Source organism: Lolium perenne, chromosome 3 (assembly GCF_019359855.2).
Source record: "Lolium perenne isolate Kyuss_39 chromosome 3, Kyuss_2.0, whole genome shotgun sequence".
NCBI lineage: Eukaryota > Viridiplantae > Streptophyta > Magnoliopsida > Poales > Poaceae > Lolium > Lolium perenne.
The window spans coordinates 317,905,691-317,923,376 of NC_067246.2; the positions used below are offsets into that span (position 1 = coordinate 317,905,691).

The 17,686-nt window shown below is 44.7% G+C and overlaps 3 protein-coding genes across 3 annotated transcripts; 1 reads left to right on the forward strand and 2 right to left on the reverse strand.

Moving 5' to 3' along the window:
• Positions 1-1,257: 1,257 nt before the first annotated feature.
• LOC139838256 (uncharacterized) lies at positions 1,258-2,115 on the reverse strand. Its single transcript, XM_071827648.1, has one exon. The coding sequence runs from the start codon at positions 2,113-2,115 to the stop codon at positions 1,258-1,260; it is 858 nt and encodes a 285-aa protein (XP_071683749.1).
• Positions 2,116-9,134: 7,019 nt separating this feature from the next.
• Positions 9,135-13,280, forward strand: LOC127345594 (receptor-like cytoplasmic kinase 185). The gene is made up of 5 exons (XM_051372088.2): positions 9,135-9,551; positions 10,588-10,787; positions 10,957-11,146; positions 11,352-11,743; positions 12,089-13,280. The coding sequence occupies exons 1-5, from the start codon at positions 9,428-9,430 to the stop codon at positions 12,659-12,661; spliced, it is 1,479 nt and encodes a 492-aa protein (XP_051228048.1). The 5' UTR covers positions 9,135-9,427; the 3' UTR covers positions 12,662-13,280.
• A 166-nt stretch (positions 13,281-13,446) lies between these two features.
• On the reverse strand, positions 13,447-17,080 carry LOC127345595 (probable feruloyl esterase A). The gene is made up of 11 exons (XM_051372089.2): positions 16,799-17,080; positions 16,633-16,702; positions 15,775-15,854; positions 15,533-15,598; positions 15,378-15,425; positions 15,226-15,293; positions 14,930-15,002; positions 14,692-14,853; positions 14,245-14,439; positions 13,947-14,035; positions 13,447-13,860 (listed from the first exon to the last, which is right to left on the reverse strand). Exons 2-11 carry the CDS (start codon positions 16,697-16,699, stop codon positions 13,686-13,688), a joined length of 1,023 nt encoding a protein of 340 aa, XP_051228049.1. The 5' UTR covers positions 16,700-16,702; positions 16,799-17,080; the 3' UTR covers positions 13,447-13,685.
• Between the last annotated feature and the right edge of the window lie 606 nt (positions 17,081-17,686).

Genomic DNA, 17,686 nt, shown 5'->3' on the forward strand with positions numbered 1-17,686 from the left:
AGCTGGTGCGTCACAGGCTCGCACATCTCCAAACTCCACGGCTGCATCAGCCATCGTATGCTCATGGCATCTCTAACGGGGTGACGCTTGCCGCACGGTCGAAAAATACGTCTACACCCTATTTCAGTGGAGCATCGCATAGTAATCGCGCCTCCATGGAGATGCAAACGTGACCCACATATGTGCGATCGCGCAGAGCGTCCGGTCGCTTCTCCCACAGGCTCGCCTGATAGCGATCCTGGCTCGAGCCGGCGCGAATTTAAGCACAACAACTGCCAGGAAGGGCAATCACCGGAGTGGCAACCACGTCGATTGGCGCGCGAACCGCCGCGGAAGAGCAACCCCAGCCCTCTTCGGTATCTGCGCTGCCATTAATTTCCGCTCAATAAGACCTCTACGTCTGCTTTAAGGATCTCCAACCGTCCTGCGCCATTCATCTCGATGACTGAGCCATGAACAACCTATTTTTGCCATCGAACACCGATAGCGAGGGAAGCCATCGGGATGGCGCCATAGGTGGGATAGAACTGCCATGCTGAGCAGCTCTAGCTCCCCGCCGACGGACGGCCAGGAGGAGGAGGGGGAGGTCGTTGCCGGCGACAACCAGGATGAGGAAGGGGACGTCGTTTCCGTCGACGGCCAGGACAAGGAGGAAAAGGAATAGGATGAAGATTCAAGGTGAAGACGTCTGGAGGCGGAGGAGGCGGGCGAGGAGCCAGCGGAGGCAAAGAAGGAGGCAAGGGCCCGGGCGAAGGCACAGGCGGAGGCACACCATGCGTGCACTGACGATGACGATGACACCAATGACTACTCGTCGGAGGGGGGCACAAACTCGTCGGACGCGTCGACCGGCACTAGCTTTTCCGAGGAGGTGACCAGCAGGAAGCGCCTCCGTGAAGAAGAAGTACCTAGTTTAAAAGTTAGTTTGAACATATTTTTTCGCAGTTTGTATGTTTAATTTATTTTAACATGTTGCACTAATTTCAAAACCTCGATTCTATCTAGAGATGTGAATATCTCAATCCGTGTCTATCATAGAGAACATACCAGCCTTGCCGAACGAAATGCCTAGGCCCACTGGGGCTGCCCCCACGCAAACGGACAATCTTTTTTTTTGAGCAACCGGCAGGAGCACTGCCTTTTCATTAAGCAAGAGGGAACAAAACGGTACAGTCTGTACAAAGAGAGGGCATTTTTAGCTTAAGGTGGTAAAATGCCCAGAACCCACCATGAAAGACGAGCTACCAAAAAGAAAAACTAATTCGTCTCGGCCGGGATGACCGGGCCGAAACCATTTATAGCCCGATCCCTTTGGAGGATATCCTCGTTAGCGATGCTTGCGACCTCAAGGTAGGTAAGACATTGTCCAGTGAAAATGCGCCGGTTTCGTTCCTTCCATGCGTTCCAGAGTACATATAAGAACCGGCCGCTGATGCGTTTCTTTTCTTTATGCGGTTTTTCCTTTATCATGTCATTCCACCAGTCAGATATGGATTGGAAGTCGAGGCGTCGGTCATCGGAGGAGTCGCCATCCCAAGATTTGATAAGGTTCCAGACGGACGCCGTGAACGGGCAGTTTCTGCAAAGGTGGTCAGCTGTCTCAGGCTCGCTGAGGCACAAGGGGCATCGAGGGTCGTGAGGCCATCCTCGGATGGCAAGCATATCGGCGGTAAGGAGCTTTCCATGAAGGGCTAGCCAACCAAATAACTTGCATTTGGGCTCCGCATGTGCCGACAAAATCTTCATGACATCGAAGCGGGCTTGGGAGCCAAGGAATTGTGCCTCATAGGCAGAGCTAGCGCTGTAGGTTGAATTGGCATTAAGCGTCCAGTCGATGTTGTCCGGCAACTCGGGGGGAAGGTTGATGGAGTGGACGGCCTCCCAGACGTCGATATATTGCGCGAGCTGTTGAGGCGAGTTAAGGGACGCGACAGAGTGGATCCAGTTGTTTTCACTTAGCTCTTTGGCGACCGTACGATTCTTCATCGAGGCAATTTTGTAGAGGTCGGGCGCCCATTGAGATAGAGGGCCCCGAGCATACAAGTTGTCATGCCAGAATTTGGTTGTCTCCCCATTTCCAATGGTAACTTTAGTGGCGGCTCTGAAAAGGGACATGTCGGTGTCGTCGCATGGAAGCTTTGAACCAGACCAAGGGTGGTCCGGATCAGTCCACTGGAGCCAAGGCCATCGTAAACGCAGGGCACGTCCAGATCTCAATGTTCGGAATGCCGAGACCCCCCAGCTTCTTTGGCCTACAGACTGTTTTCCAATTCACAAGAGCTTTCCCCTGGGCGGCATGTTCGCCCTCTTCGCCAGCCCAGACGAAAGTCCTGGCAATCTTGTTGATCCTATCACGAGCCCATTTTGGCAGAGGAATGGCAGTGGCATGGTAAATGCCTGTTGCCATGAGCACCGTCTTCGCAAGGACGACCCTTCCCGGTCTAGCAAGGTTCTTGCCGATCCAACCCGGTAGCTTTTCGGCGATCTTGTCGATTAGGGGCTGTAGGTCCACCTTCCGAAGACGGCGGAAATGCAGAGGGAGCCCCAAATATTTTCCAGGGAAGCAGGCAAGCTTCGCGGGGAAGTCATTGAGAATTTCCTGAAGGTCCACATCAGCGCAGCGCACCGGGAAAATTTCCGTCTTGGTCATGTTGGTGACAAGTCCACTGGCCTTTCCGAAGCAGTCGAGAATGGAAGAGATGGCACAAAGATCCTCCTTACTGGGGTTTACGAAGATTCCAGCATCGTCCGCGTATAAAGAGATTCGGCAGCGGTTGGTCGTAGAGCGTATGGGACTCAGAATGCCCAATTGCGTGGCCGAGGCCAGGATGCGTTGTAGGGGGTCGATGGCGAGGATGAACAACATGGGTGATAGCGGGTCTCCCTGTCTGAGACCGCGGGCGTGGCGGAAAGGGGTGCCAGGTTCACCATTTAGCAGCACTCTGGACGTGGCCGAGGAAAGGGAAAGACACACCCAGTCCCTCCAAGCTTGGCTAAACCCCAGCGCTGACATGACGTCGAGAAGGTAAGCCCATCCTACGGAATCGAAGGCCTTGGAGATATCAAGCTTGAGGAATAGGCTCGGGGTCTTGTTAGCATGAAGTTCCCGTATGAGGTTCTGAACATGTAAGAAGTTGTCGTGAATGCTTCTTTTCTTGATGATGGCGCTTTGGCACTTGGAGACGATATCCGGGAGCATTGGAGCCAGGCGATTGGCCAGAAGCTTGGAGAAAATCTTCGAAAGACTATGGATGAGGCTAATCGGCCTGTAGTCTCCCACTGAAGTGGCCTCAGCTTTCTTGGGGATCAGGATGATGTTGGCGGAGTTGACAAGGCTGGCGTAGCCCTCCCGAAGATGGGACATGTGCATGATGGTGGCGATAATGTCGTTCTTGATAATGTCCCAACAAGACTTAAAAAAAGGCGCCGATGTATCCATCCGGTCCAGGGGCCTTGATGGCGGGTAGGGAGAAGACGGCCTCTTTAATCTCATCGTTCGTAAAGGCGACGTCCAAGTCGGAGAGGTCATGTGGCACGTATCCGATGCTCTCCCAAGCGAGGCTCAGAGGCCTAGGTGCTTTGGTGCCAAGAAGATGTTTGAAGTGATGCAACAGAGCTTCTTCTTTATCTTTGGAAGTGATCGCCAATCCACTATCTGAGGCAAGGGACTGAATGTGGATCTTCCTTCTTCTCCCATTTGCACGCACATGAAATTTTTTTGTGTTCGCGTCGCCAAGCCGTATCCAAGTGAGGCGAGAGCGTTGGCGAAGTTTAATCTTTTGGATGGAGAGAAGTCCCAAGTATCATTTCGGTATTGATGGACAGATGTAAACAGACTCTTTTGGATGGAGAGAAGTCCCAAGTATCATTTCGGTATTGATGGACAGATGTAAACAGACGCAGCTGATCGATTTTAGCATCTGATTTACGTCTCCTTCGTTGGAGATACCCTCATTCTGGATCGTCGCTTAGGATGACATGCACGCATGGCTCCTCTGCAGCCGCTCTGGCGCGCTCGCCTACGTGGAGGCGGCAGGAAACAGCTGCATGCATACGTGTGTTAGTGATCAGTCCATCCATAGGTCCAGCTGCTTAACGCTAGGGAAGCGCTAGCCATCGGTCAGCAGATTTGGGTCTGAAAATCGGTTGCACTCCGGGCCATCCGATCAACATCCAACAATCATGACAAGCTGCGACGAAGTCTTGCATTTTGGTCCCTATTTTTTCATAACTCAACCCGCGGTCCTAGCTTCTTCAGTTTGTACGAAAGGGATGTATCTCTTAGGCCATATCTTTCCCGATATTTACAACAAATATGCCACGTTGTTGATTTATCCCTAGGATAGAGGGTATTACAACAAAAATAATCACCTTGTACACAAAAAATTATTCTATTACAACAAAAATGCCATGGTGCTGATTTATCCCTAGGACAGAGGCCTAATCGCTGTGGTAGCTCCTAGCTAGACCCATTTACTGTTACCTAATAACACCTTATATACTCAAGACTTTTTTCTTCAGTATATCTAACCATGCACTAGAATCACTACCAAGATATTGCCTAGACCATCCAGAAACTCAATTCGGCTCCCAGGTGCGTATGATCCCTCTACCATAAAAACATATTTTCAAGTGTTAAAAAAATTACAAAAAATTTACATGTACATCTCCATAATATATGTGTATTCGTCAAGTTCCACGAAAAAATGATATTTTTGTAGTCTAAGCGAAAAAGAGAAAATTTATCTGGTAACAAGTCTTTGTTTCGACACCAAATTTTGTCTTTTTTACACGCCACATGACATGTCGATTTTTCATGAAACAACTTTGTGAGCGCGTAGCACATGAAGATGTACGTGCAAAATTTTTGTTTCAATTTTTTTGACATTTTAAAATGTGTCTAACATGTATTTCAAAATAAAGGGAGCATACACTCCCATGTGCCAAAACATCACTCCCCTAGACCATCCCCCTTTAGAAATATCTAGCAAAACATAAAGGATATTAAATTTAAATGATCATACATAAAATTATACATATACACTATATTGTTGTAAATGTCACATTTTATCTGTAGATGTATGCAATTTTTCCAAATAAAGTATCAGCTTTAAGAGAATTTGATAGACTAGTCCACCTAATATACCCACAAAATCAAAAACAAAATTAACGCAAATTTAATTACAAAATATGATCTAAATTTCAGAACTAATGCAAATGTATTTTCATTGGTAAAATTACAACTTATATAAAAGATGACACCATTTTCAGCAACTTTTTTTTATTTTTAATCATTATAACTCAAGCAATAATTTTGAACAACAACATATCTTAAATAAGTATAAAAGTTTTGTATATAAGGCTATCTTTTGATCCAACTCATGTACGAGCATATTAATGGAATAATCTTTGCTCAAGGGTTTGTATTTGATTTGCATTGACAAAAAAACATGTCAGGAATTTGCACACATAAAAAATCAGGTCCGCATGAATTGAGAAAGGCCAAGTAGGGTATATCATATCGCACACTTTTAAAACCTTAGACAATTATAACAACCATCTGATTCCACTTTGGCTTCAAAAAAGTGCGGCCAGTGTTCGATCTGACTTTACTTTCTCTTATGTCCATGATGCACAACAATAAAAACGATGATCAAAGTAGATTCATAGTCCAATGGAGATCATGAACAGATTCTAGCGAAGCCATGATAGAATTCAGAGTTTAACTGTGATGTTAATCCTAGGTAGACGAACATAAGGGTGTAATTAATGTTGAGGTTAAATGCAAATTCTAATCTAATATACCAAAACATGTAAAAAATCACGAGCAAGAGGTAAAAACATACACAGTATACCAAAGTATAGTTAGCCAAAAAAATGAGATATTTCAACTGGACCCAATTAGTCGGTCTCATATGTCATACCGATTCATTGTGTGTACCAATTAACTCACCGAATAGTAGGCCATTATTATTTAGGTGATCATCAGATTATAGTGGCTAATTGACCAGTTAAGTGTGACGATAATCGATGATCAATATTCATGAATTTATATGGTGTAAATATGTGTTGATGCTGTTAACTCTTTTTCTGAGTTGTTTGGAGTTTTTCTTAGGGCACTTCAAACAATTTCAGGATGCTTCTGCGGCGCAACAGGAATTTTTTAATTATTGGTCTCACATGTCTATGTTAACGACGATCGTACATGCACCGGCGGGTGGGCCAGCCGCGGCTCTACGCTTTCGATCCGGCGACCGATCGCTCGCCAGCGATCGGTCGTCTCACTCGCTCCCACGCGGCCCTATATGGGCATGATTTTTTGGCCCAAAACTGGAGTGTTGTTTTTTTATAAGAAATCTATAGTGTTCCAGATTGTAACAATTAGATAAAAAATTGTTGTAAACTTACATGACATAAATTGTAAGATTTTTCTAAGTGATATGTTACGAAATGTGTGTTTCTTGATATGTTTTAAACACATGACTTTTTTGTTGGAATTATTTGTGATTTTTGGTGTAATTGTTTTAGTCATGGATACTTTTTCTCGTAGAGATGTTGTATATGTTTGTTAGTTTTGTAACAATTACGTATAAAAGTTATAGAGAAATCATATCAGAGATGTTGTAATGTTTACCTGCACGTTTGCCATAAATAATTTTGTTGTAATCGCCAATATTTTTTGGTAAAATAGTTGGTGATTTTTGTTGTAATTGGATATATATAAAATGTGTTATTTTTAACCAAATTTTCACAGCCACGAACACATATTTTTTGTTGTTGTAGCTTTTGATTTTTTATTGTATATAATTGTTGTCAATTTTTGTTGTAAACCAACTTATAGCAAAACAATTATTGTTTAACCACTTTTTATAAGACTATTTGTTTAAATTTTTTGTAATTTTTTTTGTTGTAATAGTACATATATTTATAAGCGGAGTGAGAGATTTTGTTGTAATACTATGTATGAGACTCAGATCAGTCGTCGAGTGACAGTTTTGTCGTAAATATTGAGAAAGCCAGGCCCAAAGAAACATACCCTTTCGGGTTAACTGGAGAAGTCTAGTACTGCGGGTTAATTATCCAAAAACTGGGGGGCAAAATGCAAATGTTACAATGTGGCTGATTCCAACCGTTAGATGACGATCCGACGACGCGGAAGACAACCAATTTTAGGGGTCGCCATCAGGCGACCGACGCCCAACGTTCGCCTTAACGCTAACAGTCCTCATGGATCAACAACTTTGTTGATTTTTGCGGTGTCAGGACATTTTACACTTAGGGCCTTGTAACAATATGAAACTACAAATAAGCCTTTACAATTTTCACAAAGAACCATACTTTAAAACTTTGAAATATCGATCACATCTAGCTTCTTCTCCACCATGGTAGAGCTCGACGCATCTAACCTCATTGCCGCCAGGAACAAAACAACTTGGGGGCATATAGGCATGAGCCGATCTTGCCGTAGCCAGAGGTCCTCCGAAGCGGCATGACAACATGACAACCCTAGACGCATACTACTACTATCAATAGGAGGCTGGCCCCATCCTCGTGTCCCCTCCGGTCGGCAAGGCTACCGGAGAAGAGGAGCATGAGGCGAGGTCAAAGGAGGGACCTCTCTCTACACCCCTTTCAGGGAATATAAAACCTATCGAGCACCACGCCACGACTCGCTGGTCGATGACATCGCTAGATCCGCACAATCTACTACTCCGTCCGTTCCAAATTATGTTTCGTATATAATTTTTAGCCAAAGCAAAACCTTAAATTTGACTAACTATATATCAAAAAATATCGATATACACGGTACCATATGTATATACGTACATACACTAAATCCTATGAAGGCGTACACACAAACCCTACCCCATAAGCACCTCCGAAAGATCGAGTCAAGAAACTGATTAAATAGGTCTTGAGATCGATGAAGTCAGCACCGGTGCTTCACTGACGGGATCATCGCCTCTCACTAAAAAAAATCGTCTTTTTATGAGATACTAAAGTGTCGAACCTCAGGTTTCGACTCTACTGGGTTGGGGGTGGTATTTCCCTCCTAACCATCCAGATACATGTTGATTCTTGATAATTATAATAACCTTGAGTTGGTATTATAGAAGTTGCTATTTTTTTCACTTTATACTTGATCCTAACAAAATTTTACTTCGCCGAAAATTATCTGCAACATGATTTTTTTTGAGAGCAAACATGTATTTCATTAAAAGAAAAACAAGTTACATGAGTAAACAAACATGAAAGACTACCAAACAGATCACAGAATACAATTGTCCTGAAAATTTTACAGAAAAAATTTCAAAGAACAGAAAAATACAGAACTATCTTTAGATTTTCCTGCACTCGCCGAATCCACGTGATTTTTTTTTTGCGGAAAGAGGAAGATGATATTAAAACCCCGTTCTTACAAGAAGGTCCAGATTAGAAACAAAAATTACACATGGGTCCTTCTGGATCCCGACGAGGTCAACGACGAAGACGAGTCGCCGGCGCGCCGCTGCCACCGCTCCTGTAGACGCCTGGGATAGTCGGAGCGGCCCCTCCACAGCCGGGAAGTCGACGAGCAATGGCTCCAGAGAGCCTGCACCTTGGTCCGTCGACACCGTCGCGAGGTCCACCATCATCTTCCGCACTTTTGGATAAGCTTTGTTTAGGTAGCTCTTTCTTCATAGTAGCTCCCTTGTTTCCATGGTGAAAGCGTAGCTTGAATTGAATAGTGCTGCTGCCAATTGCCCACGCGAATCACACGGATAGCATTGTCGACGCTACCGGTGCCGGTTTCTCCTACCCAGTCAATCGACAGCTCTCACCACCACGACAATAAATTACCCAAGATATACGCAGGGAGATCTGCAGCGGAAATCTATCTCGAGCCGTGAACGCTACCCCATGAACTACACACTCCACACAAATAGTAGCATCACGCCATGTGAAATCGAAAACAATTACCGCCTGCCGATGTGAACGTGTGGCGCAGAAACCTAATTAATCGCGGTCTGAAAACGGACGACGATGATGGCAGAAAATTCAAACGATGACGTGGCGGGGGCAGGCCGGCCGGCAGGCAGGAGAGGGAAGCGGATGTGCCCCAGAAGATCCCTTCTTTGGTCACTCGCCCCCAGAGACAGACAGAGCTGACTTTTGCTTCTCACTCTTCCTCTCCCAGCCTCATGTTCTTCCTCTCCTCCTTCCTGTAGCTTCCGCCCTCCCCCAATCCCCGCCCCCCAATTCGCCCCCTCCCGCCCAAAAATCCAGTCTTGCTTTGCTTTGGGGCGAGCTACCGTCCTCCACAAGCAGAGATCTTCTCCTATCGGGGAGGGATCCCCGTCCGGTGCGGCGGCCGCTCTGTCCCCCGCGTGCGTTTCTTGCTTGCTTCTTCCGGTGAGGGAGGGAGGGTGCGGAGTCAGGCACCCTGATGAGCTGCTTCTCCTGCTTCGGGCCGGGCCTTGAGGCGGGGGACGGGAAGAAGCCGGTGCCCGCCGACGCCACCAAGGACCAGCAGCGCAAGGACGGCTCCGCGACCAGGGGCGGCGGATCAGGTGCGGATCTTGGAATTTTTTTAAATCTCCAGCTTTAGCTTCTGCCCATGATAATTAGCCGCTGTTAGTTCGCCTTGTCTCTATGCGTTAGCCGAGAGCGTCTCAGAAGCTGTATTGGTCTCTGTAGTATTTACTACTTCCTGGGAATACTGGAACTAGGAGAACATGTAGCAAGCCTAGCTATGCATATGGTATGACCCTCAATAGATGCGTACGAAGCGATGGGTATGCTGTTAGCAGCCCTTAAACTCCAGACACACAATAGGAGACTAGGAGATACACGCATAATGCAGCTCTCATTTTAATCATGTATAAGGGATATTTTTTAGCCGGTGTATTTTTCCAGCTAGGCAGGCAGCTGCTCCTGTTGGCGACACACAAGAAATTGCCTGCGGTGCCTTGCTGGTCTAGCATCACAAAATGCATGATGGATTATAGTGGCCCGTTATGGATGGTGGAGTGGTAAAGATTGCTTGGGGGTTCAACAGCATAAAACGCACCATGGATTATAGATCGTAGAGAACATTGGTAGAAGATCCTTTATTTTCACGACGCTCAGTGATTGAGGGATTGTAGGAAGTAACTATCCACTGTTTACACCATCGTGACGATGCTTCTACTATTATTGCTTCATGAATCTGACTGGTGAACTTTACTCGGCCGGCTATTTTAAGCAAGTTCGGCATCACTTCCCAACCTGTCTTGCACCATCTGAATGGTTCTGAGCCTTCAAGTTTGCTTTAACTGTTCACCTAGGAGAGGAATATGATTTATTCTTTTAGGGCTAGTGGTTACAAAGTGTTGCCTAGGGGAGATGTGGCTTTTTATTAGATGAATCATTTGAAATAAGTTTTTTTCCTTTCAAGTTGAAGTCCTTCCTGAGTAGCAAATCATCCTTCATGCCGTACCACTCAACTTCATGTTTGTACTGGCAGAATGTTAGTCCTTTATGTGTAGCACAAATTTTTCTGTTTAATTCTTTAAACTGATTGTACTATAACTACTGAGTGCTAACTCCGGATCATTGTCTCCTCAGATAAACTGAGACCACAGGGTGGATTGGACTCTAAGAAGGACCATCTGACCATCCCTAGGGATGGGAACAGCCAGAACATTGCAGCTCATATTTTCACTTTCCGTGAGCTTGCTGCTGCCACTAAAAACTTCAAGCAAGATAGCCTTTTGGGTGAGGGAGGTTTCGGCCGTGTATATAAAGGTCGCCTGGATAATGGGCAGGTTAGTCTTTCCATACCTGGGCTGTGGATACATTGAGATTTTACTATATCTTCAGGCTTTGAGCGGTTTAGCTGCTGAAATATCCACTTATCAAGTAAAATGTTGGTACAGTTGCTATGTTTTCTCCTTTATGGCCATTGTGACACTAACCAATAACTCTACTTCTCAGGCTGTTGCTGTGAAGCAACTTGACCGCAATGGTCTCCAAGGAAATAGAGAATTTCTCGTTGAGGTCCTCATGCTCAGTCTCTTGCATCACACTAACCTTGTCAATCTAATTGGTTACTGTGCTGATGGTGACCAACGCCTTCTTGTCTATGAGTTCATGCCACTGGGTTCACTAGAAGATCATTTGCATGGTTTGTTTATCCTCTCTTTGCCATCTAATCTTTAAAATTACATGCGTGAGTATAGCAACTTGTACAAAGTTTTTATGTGTGAACAATACAAAGTATTTTATTACATGTTGCACTCATCATGAGTCAGTACTGTTGCACTTGCATCCTTTACTGTTTAATGGCATCTGTACTTGATGGCTAAAGTAATATCTTTTAATTTAAATAGATGTGCCACCTGAAAAGGAAGCTCTTGATTGGAACACACGGATGAAGATAGCTGCAGGTGCAGCTAAGGGCTTGGAACATCTACATGACAAGGCCAGCCCTCCTGTTATTTACCGGGATTTCAAGTCGTCAAACATTCTTCTTGGTGAAGGATTTCACCCTAAGCTGTCTGACTTCGGCCTAGCAAAGCTCGGTCCGGTTGGTGATAAGACTCATGTTTCAACGCGGGTGATGGGAACGTACGGCTACTGTGCCCCAGAATATGCAATGACTGGCCAGCTCACAGTGAAATCAGACGTCTACAGCTTTGGTGTTGTTTTCCTTGAACTGATTACAGGGCGCAAAGCAATTGACAATACCAAACCCCAGGGGGAGCAGAACCTAGTGGCATGGGTATGTTTTGGTACTACTATGCTTATCTCAGTTGACATGCTATACTTGATAATTTTGTGCTGGGGTTTGCACGCAGCTCCTTGTTTTACTGTTGTATTCTTAGTGAGATACTATCCTGCTAATTGAGCTAAGCCATTGCACTTTTGATTAAAAATGCTCTTTTCTTTCTACTTGTCCTAAAATGACTTCCAGGACCAGTTACATTTCGTTGCATTTTGACTGGGTAATTAAAATGACTTCCGGGACCAGTTACATTCCACGTTTGTTGCAGTCTTTAACTCTCACCAGAAATAGAACTTTGTTGCATTTCGACTGGGTAATTAATACAGCTTGTCCGATCTGCAGGCTCGTCCACTCTTCAAGGATCGCAGGAAATTTCCTAAAATGGCTGACCCAATGCTTCAAGGCCGGTTCCCTATGAGAGGTCTGTATCAGGCTTTAGCTGTTGCTGCCATGTGTTTGCAAGAACAAGCGACGACTCGCCCTCATATAGGAGATGTTGTGACTGCCCTCTCATATCTAGCTTCTCAGACATATGATCCAAATACCCCAAATCGAAGCAATTCATCGACCCCTAGGGCCAGAAATATGGGTGGGCGGAACGGTGATCAACGCAGCACACGCTCACCAAATCATCATTCTCCAGACTTGAGGAAGGAGGCTGCCAGGGCATCAAAGTATGGAGGGGAGGTTAGCCGGACTAGTTCTACTGGTGGTTCTGGTCGGAGATCAGGATTGGATGAGATGGACATGGCAGGATCGCCACTAGGTAGTCCAGCTCAAACAGGAAGAAAAAGAGAAAGCCGAAGGAGTGCTGACAGGCAGCGTGCTATTGCAGATGCCAAAATGTGGGGGGAGAATTCCAGAGAACGGAAGCCACCCAATGGTCATGGTAGCTTTGATAGTACAAATGAGTAAGTGGACAGCTCTGTTAAGTCGTTGCTCTGGCTGAGGGACGAGTTCTCTCATCAGCACCAAACGGGCCAGAATTAGGAACATGGTGTTTGTTCCAGCTCGGCCCCGTTGTCTGTGAATAAAGGCTTTTTTTCTTGCGCCTCTCTGGCTATCAGCATTGCCTCATGGGTTGCTTTATCTGTTTGTCGTTGCCACTGACATGCCTTCTGCTGGCTGCGTCCATTCCTTTGAGAATGTGATTGTTTCATGTACTCATGTCCTTGTAGAGCTCAGGAGCCTACAAGATGCAGCTAGAAATGCGGAAAAGGAGAAGGGGAAGGTTGAATCTCAAAGTTGTGGCCACACAATTAGGATGAATGTGTTCACCTGCACCTCTGTTATGGAACCAATTGTACAACTGTGTCAGGCAGGTTTGGCCACCCGGAGTCAGTGAAATTTCTTCTGATGAGATTTCAGGTTTGGGGATAGGATAGTGTTACCTGTATTTCGTACAGCTACTGTTTTTCTTTTGTTGTCTTGAGTTACCTGATCACTCATTTATTTGTATTAGCTTGAATGTACTTCTACCTGTATCTTAGCGTGAACATGGTTTAGCATATGGAGCAAAGTATTATTCAGAGCCTATTGTTTTCTCCCATGTGGTGTACATGTATATGTTGCTATCTTCGCCAGTTATGCACCTTGCATGTTAGCGCCAAACGTTTCTGAACTGATCACATTCATCTTGGGAACCATAAATTACAAGTATTGTGTTGGAAATTCGGTCAAAAGTGGCAGGCAAACAAAGATGAACAGAGGGAGTGCATATTTTAAACTGAAAAAAATGCTTTGTATAACAAAACAACATTTACAGCAAGCATCTTCCAGTAAACGTGTTTTGAACTGAAAAAAAATGCTTTGTATAACCAAACAACATTTACAGCAAGCATCTTCCAGTAAACGTGTCATCCCCCTTTCTGAAAGCAGAAACAACGAAACAGAGGGAGCGTGGTGCTACTCCTATGGTACATGAGATCTTTACATGGATTCACTGGGCGCTATGTAAATCTGGCTGCTTCGACAAAACGATGTTACCGTAAAGGTCCATCTTGTGCTGCAGCTCGGTGTATTCCATGACGATCCTACAGCTGCTCCATGCCTCGGCGTGCATGCTGACGCCCAGGTAGGTTATGTGGTCTAGTATGCTGTTGCCGCTCACGGACCTGAAGAAGACAGAACCAAATGTTAACCAGGAGGCATCAGGCAATGCTTAACAAGTGGTGATGAAGGTAGGGAGGGAGGGAGGGACCTGCAGCACGCCGGGTCTTCGCCGGAGTCATCGCAGATCTGCTCGACCGTGTATATCAGGCTTCCGAGCCCGACATCATGGACCCATACCTGAACAATATCACACGACAGGAACAGTGGGTCATTAGGCCATAGAAACATGTAGAGATATGATTACAGGAAACAGTTCGATTCTACATGGCTCTTAGGTTCCATTTGGGGACTAAATGCACTTTTGTTGTCGCTGCAGACTATGGAAGGCTTTGCAGAGTAGCTATGAGAGCAAGTGGGCACAGCAAGTGTGCTACAGTTGAGCATACCTCTGTGGGGAAGTGATGGTAGGTCTTCTGCGGGAAGAGCGTGAAGTACGGTGGCAGGTGAGGGACGATATCATGCGCATTAGTAACTCGGATCGCATGAGGCAGGTACACTTTGAAATAGGAAGCAAAGGCCTCATTGCCGATACGAGGTTGCCCAAATGTCATTAGTTTCACACCATCTAGCCCATAGTTCACCTGAAATAGAACATACGTTTCTGTTTAGATGGGGAATTTAAATGAGAAGGAAATAGATATGTGGCAAATAGCTGATTGCTCGGACATGTAGAAGTTTGTATAGACTAAGAGCAATACTCAGAATGTAAAATGTCCATATAACTAGTATAATGTGAAAAATTATCACGTCGATTTGTGGAACACAATTTTCAATGCAACTTAAACAAATACTCAAATTTAATAGGTTTCAGATCAACAAGGTTTATTACTCACAACAAGATCAAGTGCACAAAATGAAGCGATAGCTGCACCCATTGAGTGCCCTGTAATCATGATCGGAACATCTCCATACAGTTTCCGGGTCTTTGAAATGCCACCGACAACTCCATCACGTAATGTTGTGTTATGATAAGCAGAGTAAAATCCTCGGTGTACCTATATCCAAGGGAGCACAACTGTGAGTATCAGTTTAATACAACGAAATTCAACTATATGCCTTAGCTATGCTCACCCTTGCTTCAGGCATGCCAGGGTAATCAAGATCAAGTTGTTTCCATAGCAAGTCCTCTATCCAGTTCTGGATGCTGATAAATTGGAGGGTCAGTACAGTTAGGGGTTTGGAGAGTTCCATTGCACGAGCATTACACTATACATAGATATGCTCAAGATTTATATAAATGATAAGTACGTAAGGATGAGTGAAATCGAAATACATAAGGCCTGCCTCTAATAAGAGATAAAACATTCTGAATGAGAACTTAATTGTTTCTGTTAATGACCAATCAAACCAAGGTATATGTTAGCTACCTGTTCTCTTGAGTTCCTCTGAACACAACAACGACAGCATTAATATCACTGGCAAAACCAACATATGCCTGTTTGTTAATCAAAATATGGCCAACTTAGAAGATGCTAAACATACAGAGATAAACAGACTATGAGCACAAGTAGGAAAGGACCTCTAAGCAGTTCTCCACATCTACGATGATGTCCATCATCTCGAACCCCTGGGTCATCCAACAAGTTTCATCATCCATAACAGTCATGTATGAAGCTGGACAAACATTTTTATGTTACAGCAAACAGAAAGCACATGAGTGGTGTGAAGCGTTACCTTGATCAGGTCACCGCATCTATCACATGTCCAGGTAAACAATTGTGTCAAATCAGCAGTGTAGATCTGCAAGACATCACCGAATTCTAAATTTGCATAAACGGATAGTAGTAACTTAAGTAATACTGCACACGTGTATAAGACTTTCCAAGATACCAGAACGAATCTGACAAGCTAATTCATCTTAAGTGATGAGCAAATATTCAGAACAATTAAGATAAAGAAAAGGTGAATGAACTTACAGCAGAAGCATATTCCACCAGTATCTTGGCAAGAGTTGAGTTGTATATGGTATCGGACGACTGATGTTTAACCATAGGTGCTGAACCATACAAAAGAGCATCAATATCAAGAGCAACATGGACTTTAGACATAAAGCTCGAAAGAGCCCAGCTTTAAATTAATAAAACCTTCAACCGGCTAGGATACAAGCCTAGCTCACTTGGTTAGGGAAGTGGATGTACAACAAGTCCTCACGGACGCAGATTTGGGTTCTTATTATTTAAAAAGAAACTGCTGTAAGCTTGAACAAGTTTAAAAGAAAATGCAAAGCGCTAAGGAACTACAATGGATAGTGCAGGATAAATGGAGAAAATACAGAACCAAGAGAAGCAAAAGAATCATGTAACATTACTGTCACAGAATCAAATCTGCGTACTGCCTTTGTAATAACCTTTTTGTTTCGTGAGAGAGATTGGTAAAGATTAGAAGATTAAACTGAATCTTCTAGTCGGAACAAGCAAAGAAGTTAAAAGAAGAAGCTATTCTCAATGTGACAAAAGTATACCAACTAGACACATTGCCACTTTTGAGCCCGGCATTTCAAATCTGAATGTACCAGTGATATGTATTTTTTTTCTCTTTGCTAATATGGCAATTCTGAGATTCATACCTCTAGTTACGATTTTTTTTGCTGGAATAAACTTGTATCTGTATTTCCAGACTGAGACATGGCAAGCATTACTTTTACATATATTACAGTCAAGCACAGCAAACAGTTCTAACAAGACAACATCTTGCAGCGAAATGAAAGAGGAAGGCTGGTCATTTTCTCATTTACCAGGTCAAAAAGAAAATAAAGAGGAGGGCAAGTCATTTACCTCTCCCGGAGCAAAGCACAAGCAAGCACGCCAGAAGCACCGCCTTGAGCAGCCCACGGCGCTCCATACCCTGAAATTTGAACCCATCTCCAAAATCAGAAGAAAGAAACTCCAGAGGAGCTAATCGTACCCACGATTGGGCACAACACCGGCGGAATCGCCTTACCGGAGGCCCGAATCGGCCGAAAATCCACACCGAAACTCCCCGCCGGCCGGCGCGATCGATGAACCAGTGACCCAGTGAGCCTGGGGATTGGATTGCGCGGCGAATCCGAACTCGCGCCGAATTTTATTGCCGTAGTGATTGAAAACAAAGTAGCGATTCAAGCCGTGGAAGCTAGCTGTAGTATAGTCGAGAAAGAAAGGGGAAATAAATTAGGGATCTTTTTATAAATTAAAGTACGCGAAGCGAGATCACACACGCAGGAGGCGGCGATTAGTTAGCGTGGTGTATTTATACTTGAACTGGTGGTGGCGTGAAAAGACGGATTACCACGCAGGCTTATCGAGGATTCCGGTCAACATCGCGAGGCTCGGGTTCAGATCAGGAAGGATGAAGGCCGCTGACCGACCGGTGGGCCCGCAAATAAATTGAATTATCCGGTATTTACAATTTCGGCATTTTATCAGGAGAGTAGAATGTAGAGTCGCAAAAATTACACACAGAAACGTAGATACTGGAATTGTGGAGCTTCAAATTTGATAAAGTCAACATTTGTGCATGTTGCGCGTTTTTTTTAGAGCAACCACGAGTGTGTACCAACATCCTTGCTCTATACCATCCACCTCGTCACGGTTCACATGGCATACCCACACGTCGAGAAACAGATCCTAAACAATGAGAAAACCAATCTACTAATCTCAAGGATTGACAATAACGCATTGTCATAAACTCCGTCATCACCGTGAAGGTCGCCACCGGCGTGGGAGTAAGGTTTAGGCATATATATTCGCCAGGGCGTCAGTCCCACCACCCAAACGATACAACACACCACACTAGACAAATCCTAAACCCAACTATAGAACGCAACGAGACCCTATCCCTCTTGCCGCC

Excerpts from the sequence above, each read along its gene's own strand:
- LOC139838256 (XM_071827648.1), bottom strand. The coding sequence starts at position 2,115 with ATGTCCCTTTTCAGAGCCGCCACTAAAGTTACCATTGGAAATGGGGAG.
- LOC127345594 (XM_051372088.2), top strand. The coding sequence starts at position 9,428 with ATGAGCTGCTTCTCCTGCTTCGGGCCGGGCCTTGAGGCGGGGGACGGG. Across the intron at positions 9,552-10,587 it reads GACCAGGGGCGGCGGATCAG|ATAAACTGAGACCACAGGGT; the intron begins GTGCGGATCTTG and ends TTGTCTCCTCAG. Across the intron at positions 10,788-10,956 it reads GTCGCCTGGATAATGGGCAG|GCTGTTGCTGTGAAGCAACT; the intron begins GTTAGTCTTTCC and ends TCTACTTCTCAG.
- LOC127345595 (XM_051372089.2), bottom strand. The coding sequence starts at position 16,699 with ATGGAGCGCCGTGGGCTGCTCAAGGCGGTGCTTCTGGCGTGCTTGCTT. Across the intron at positions 15,855-16,632 it reads TGTGCTTTGCTCCGGGAGAG|CACCTATGGTTAAACATCAG; the intron begins GTAAATGACTTG and ends TGTATGGTTCAG. Across the intron at positions 14,854-14,929 it reads CTGGCATGCCTGAAGCAAGG|GTACACCGAGGATTTTACTC; the intron begins GTGAGCATAGCT and ends CCTTGGATATAG.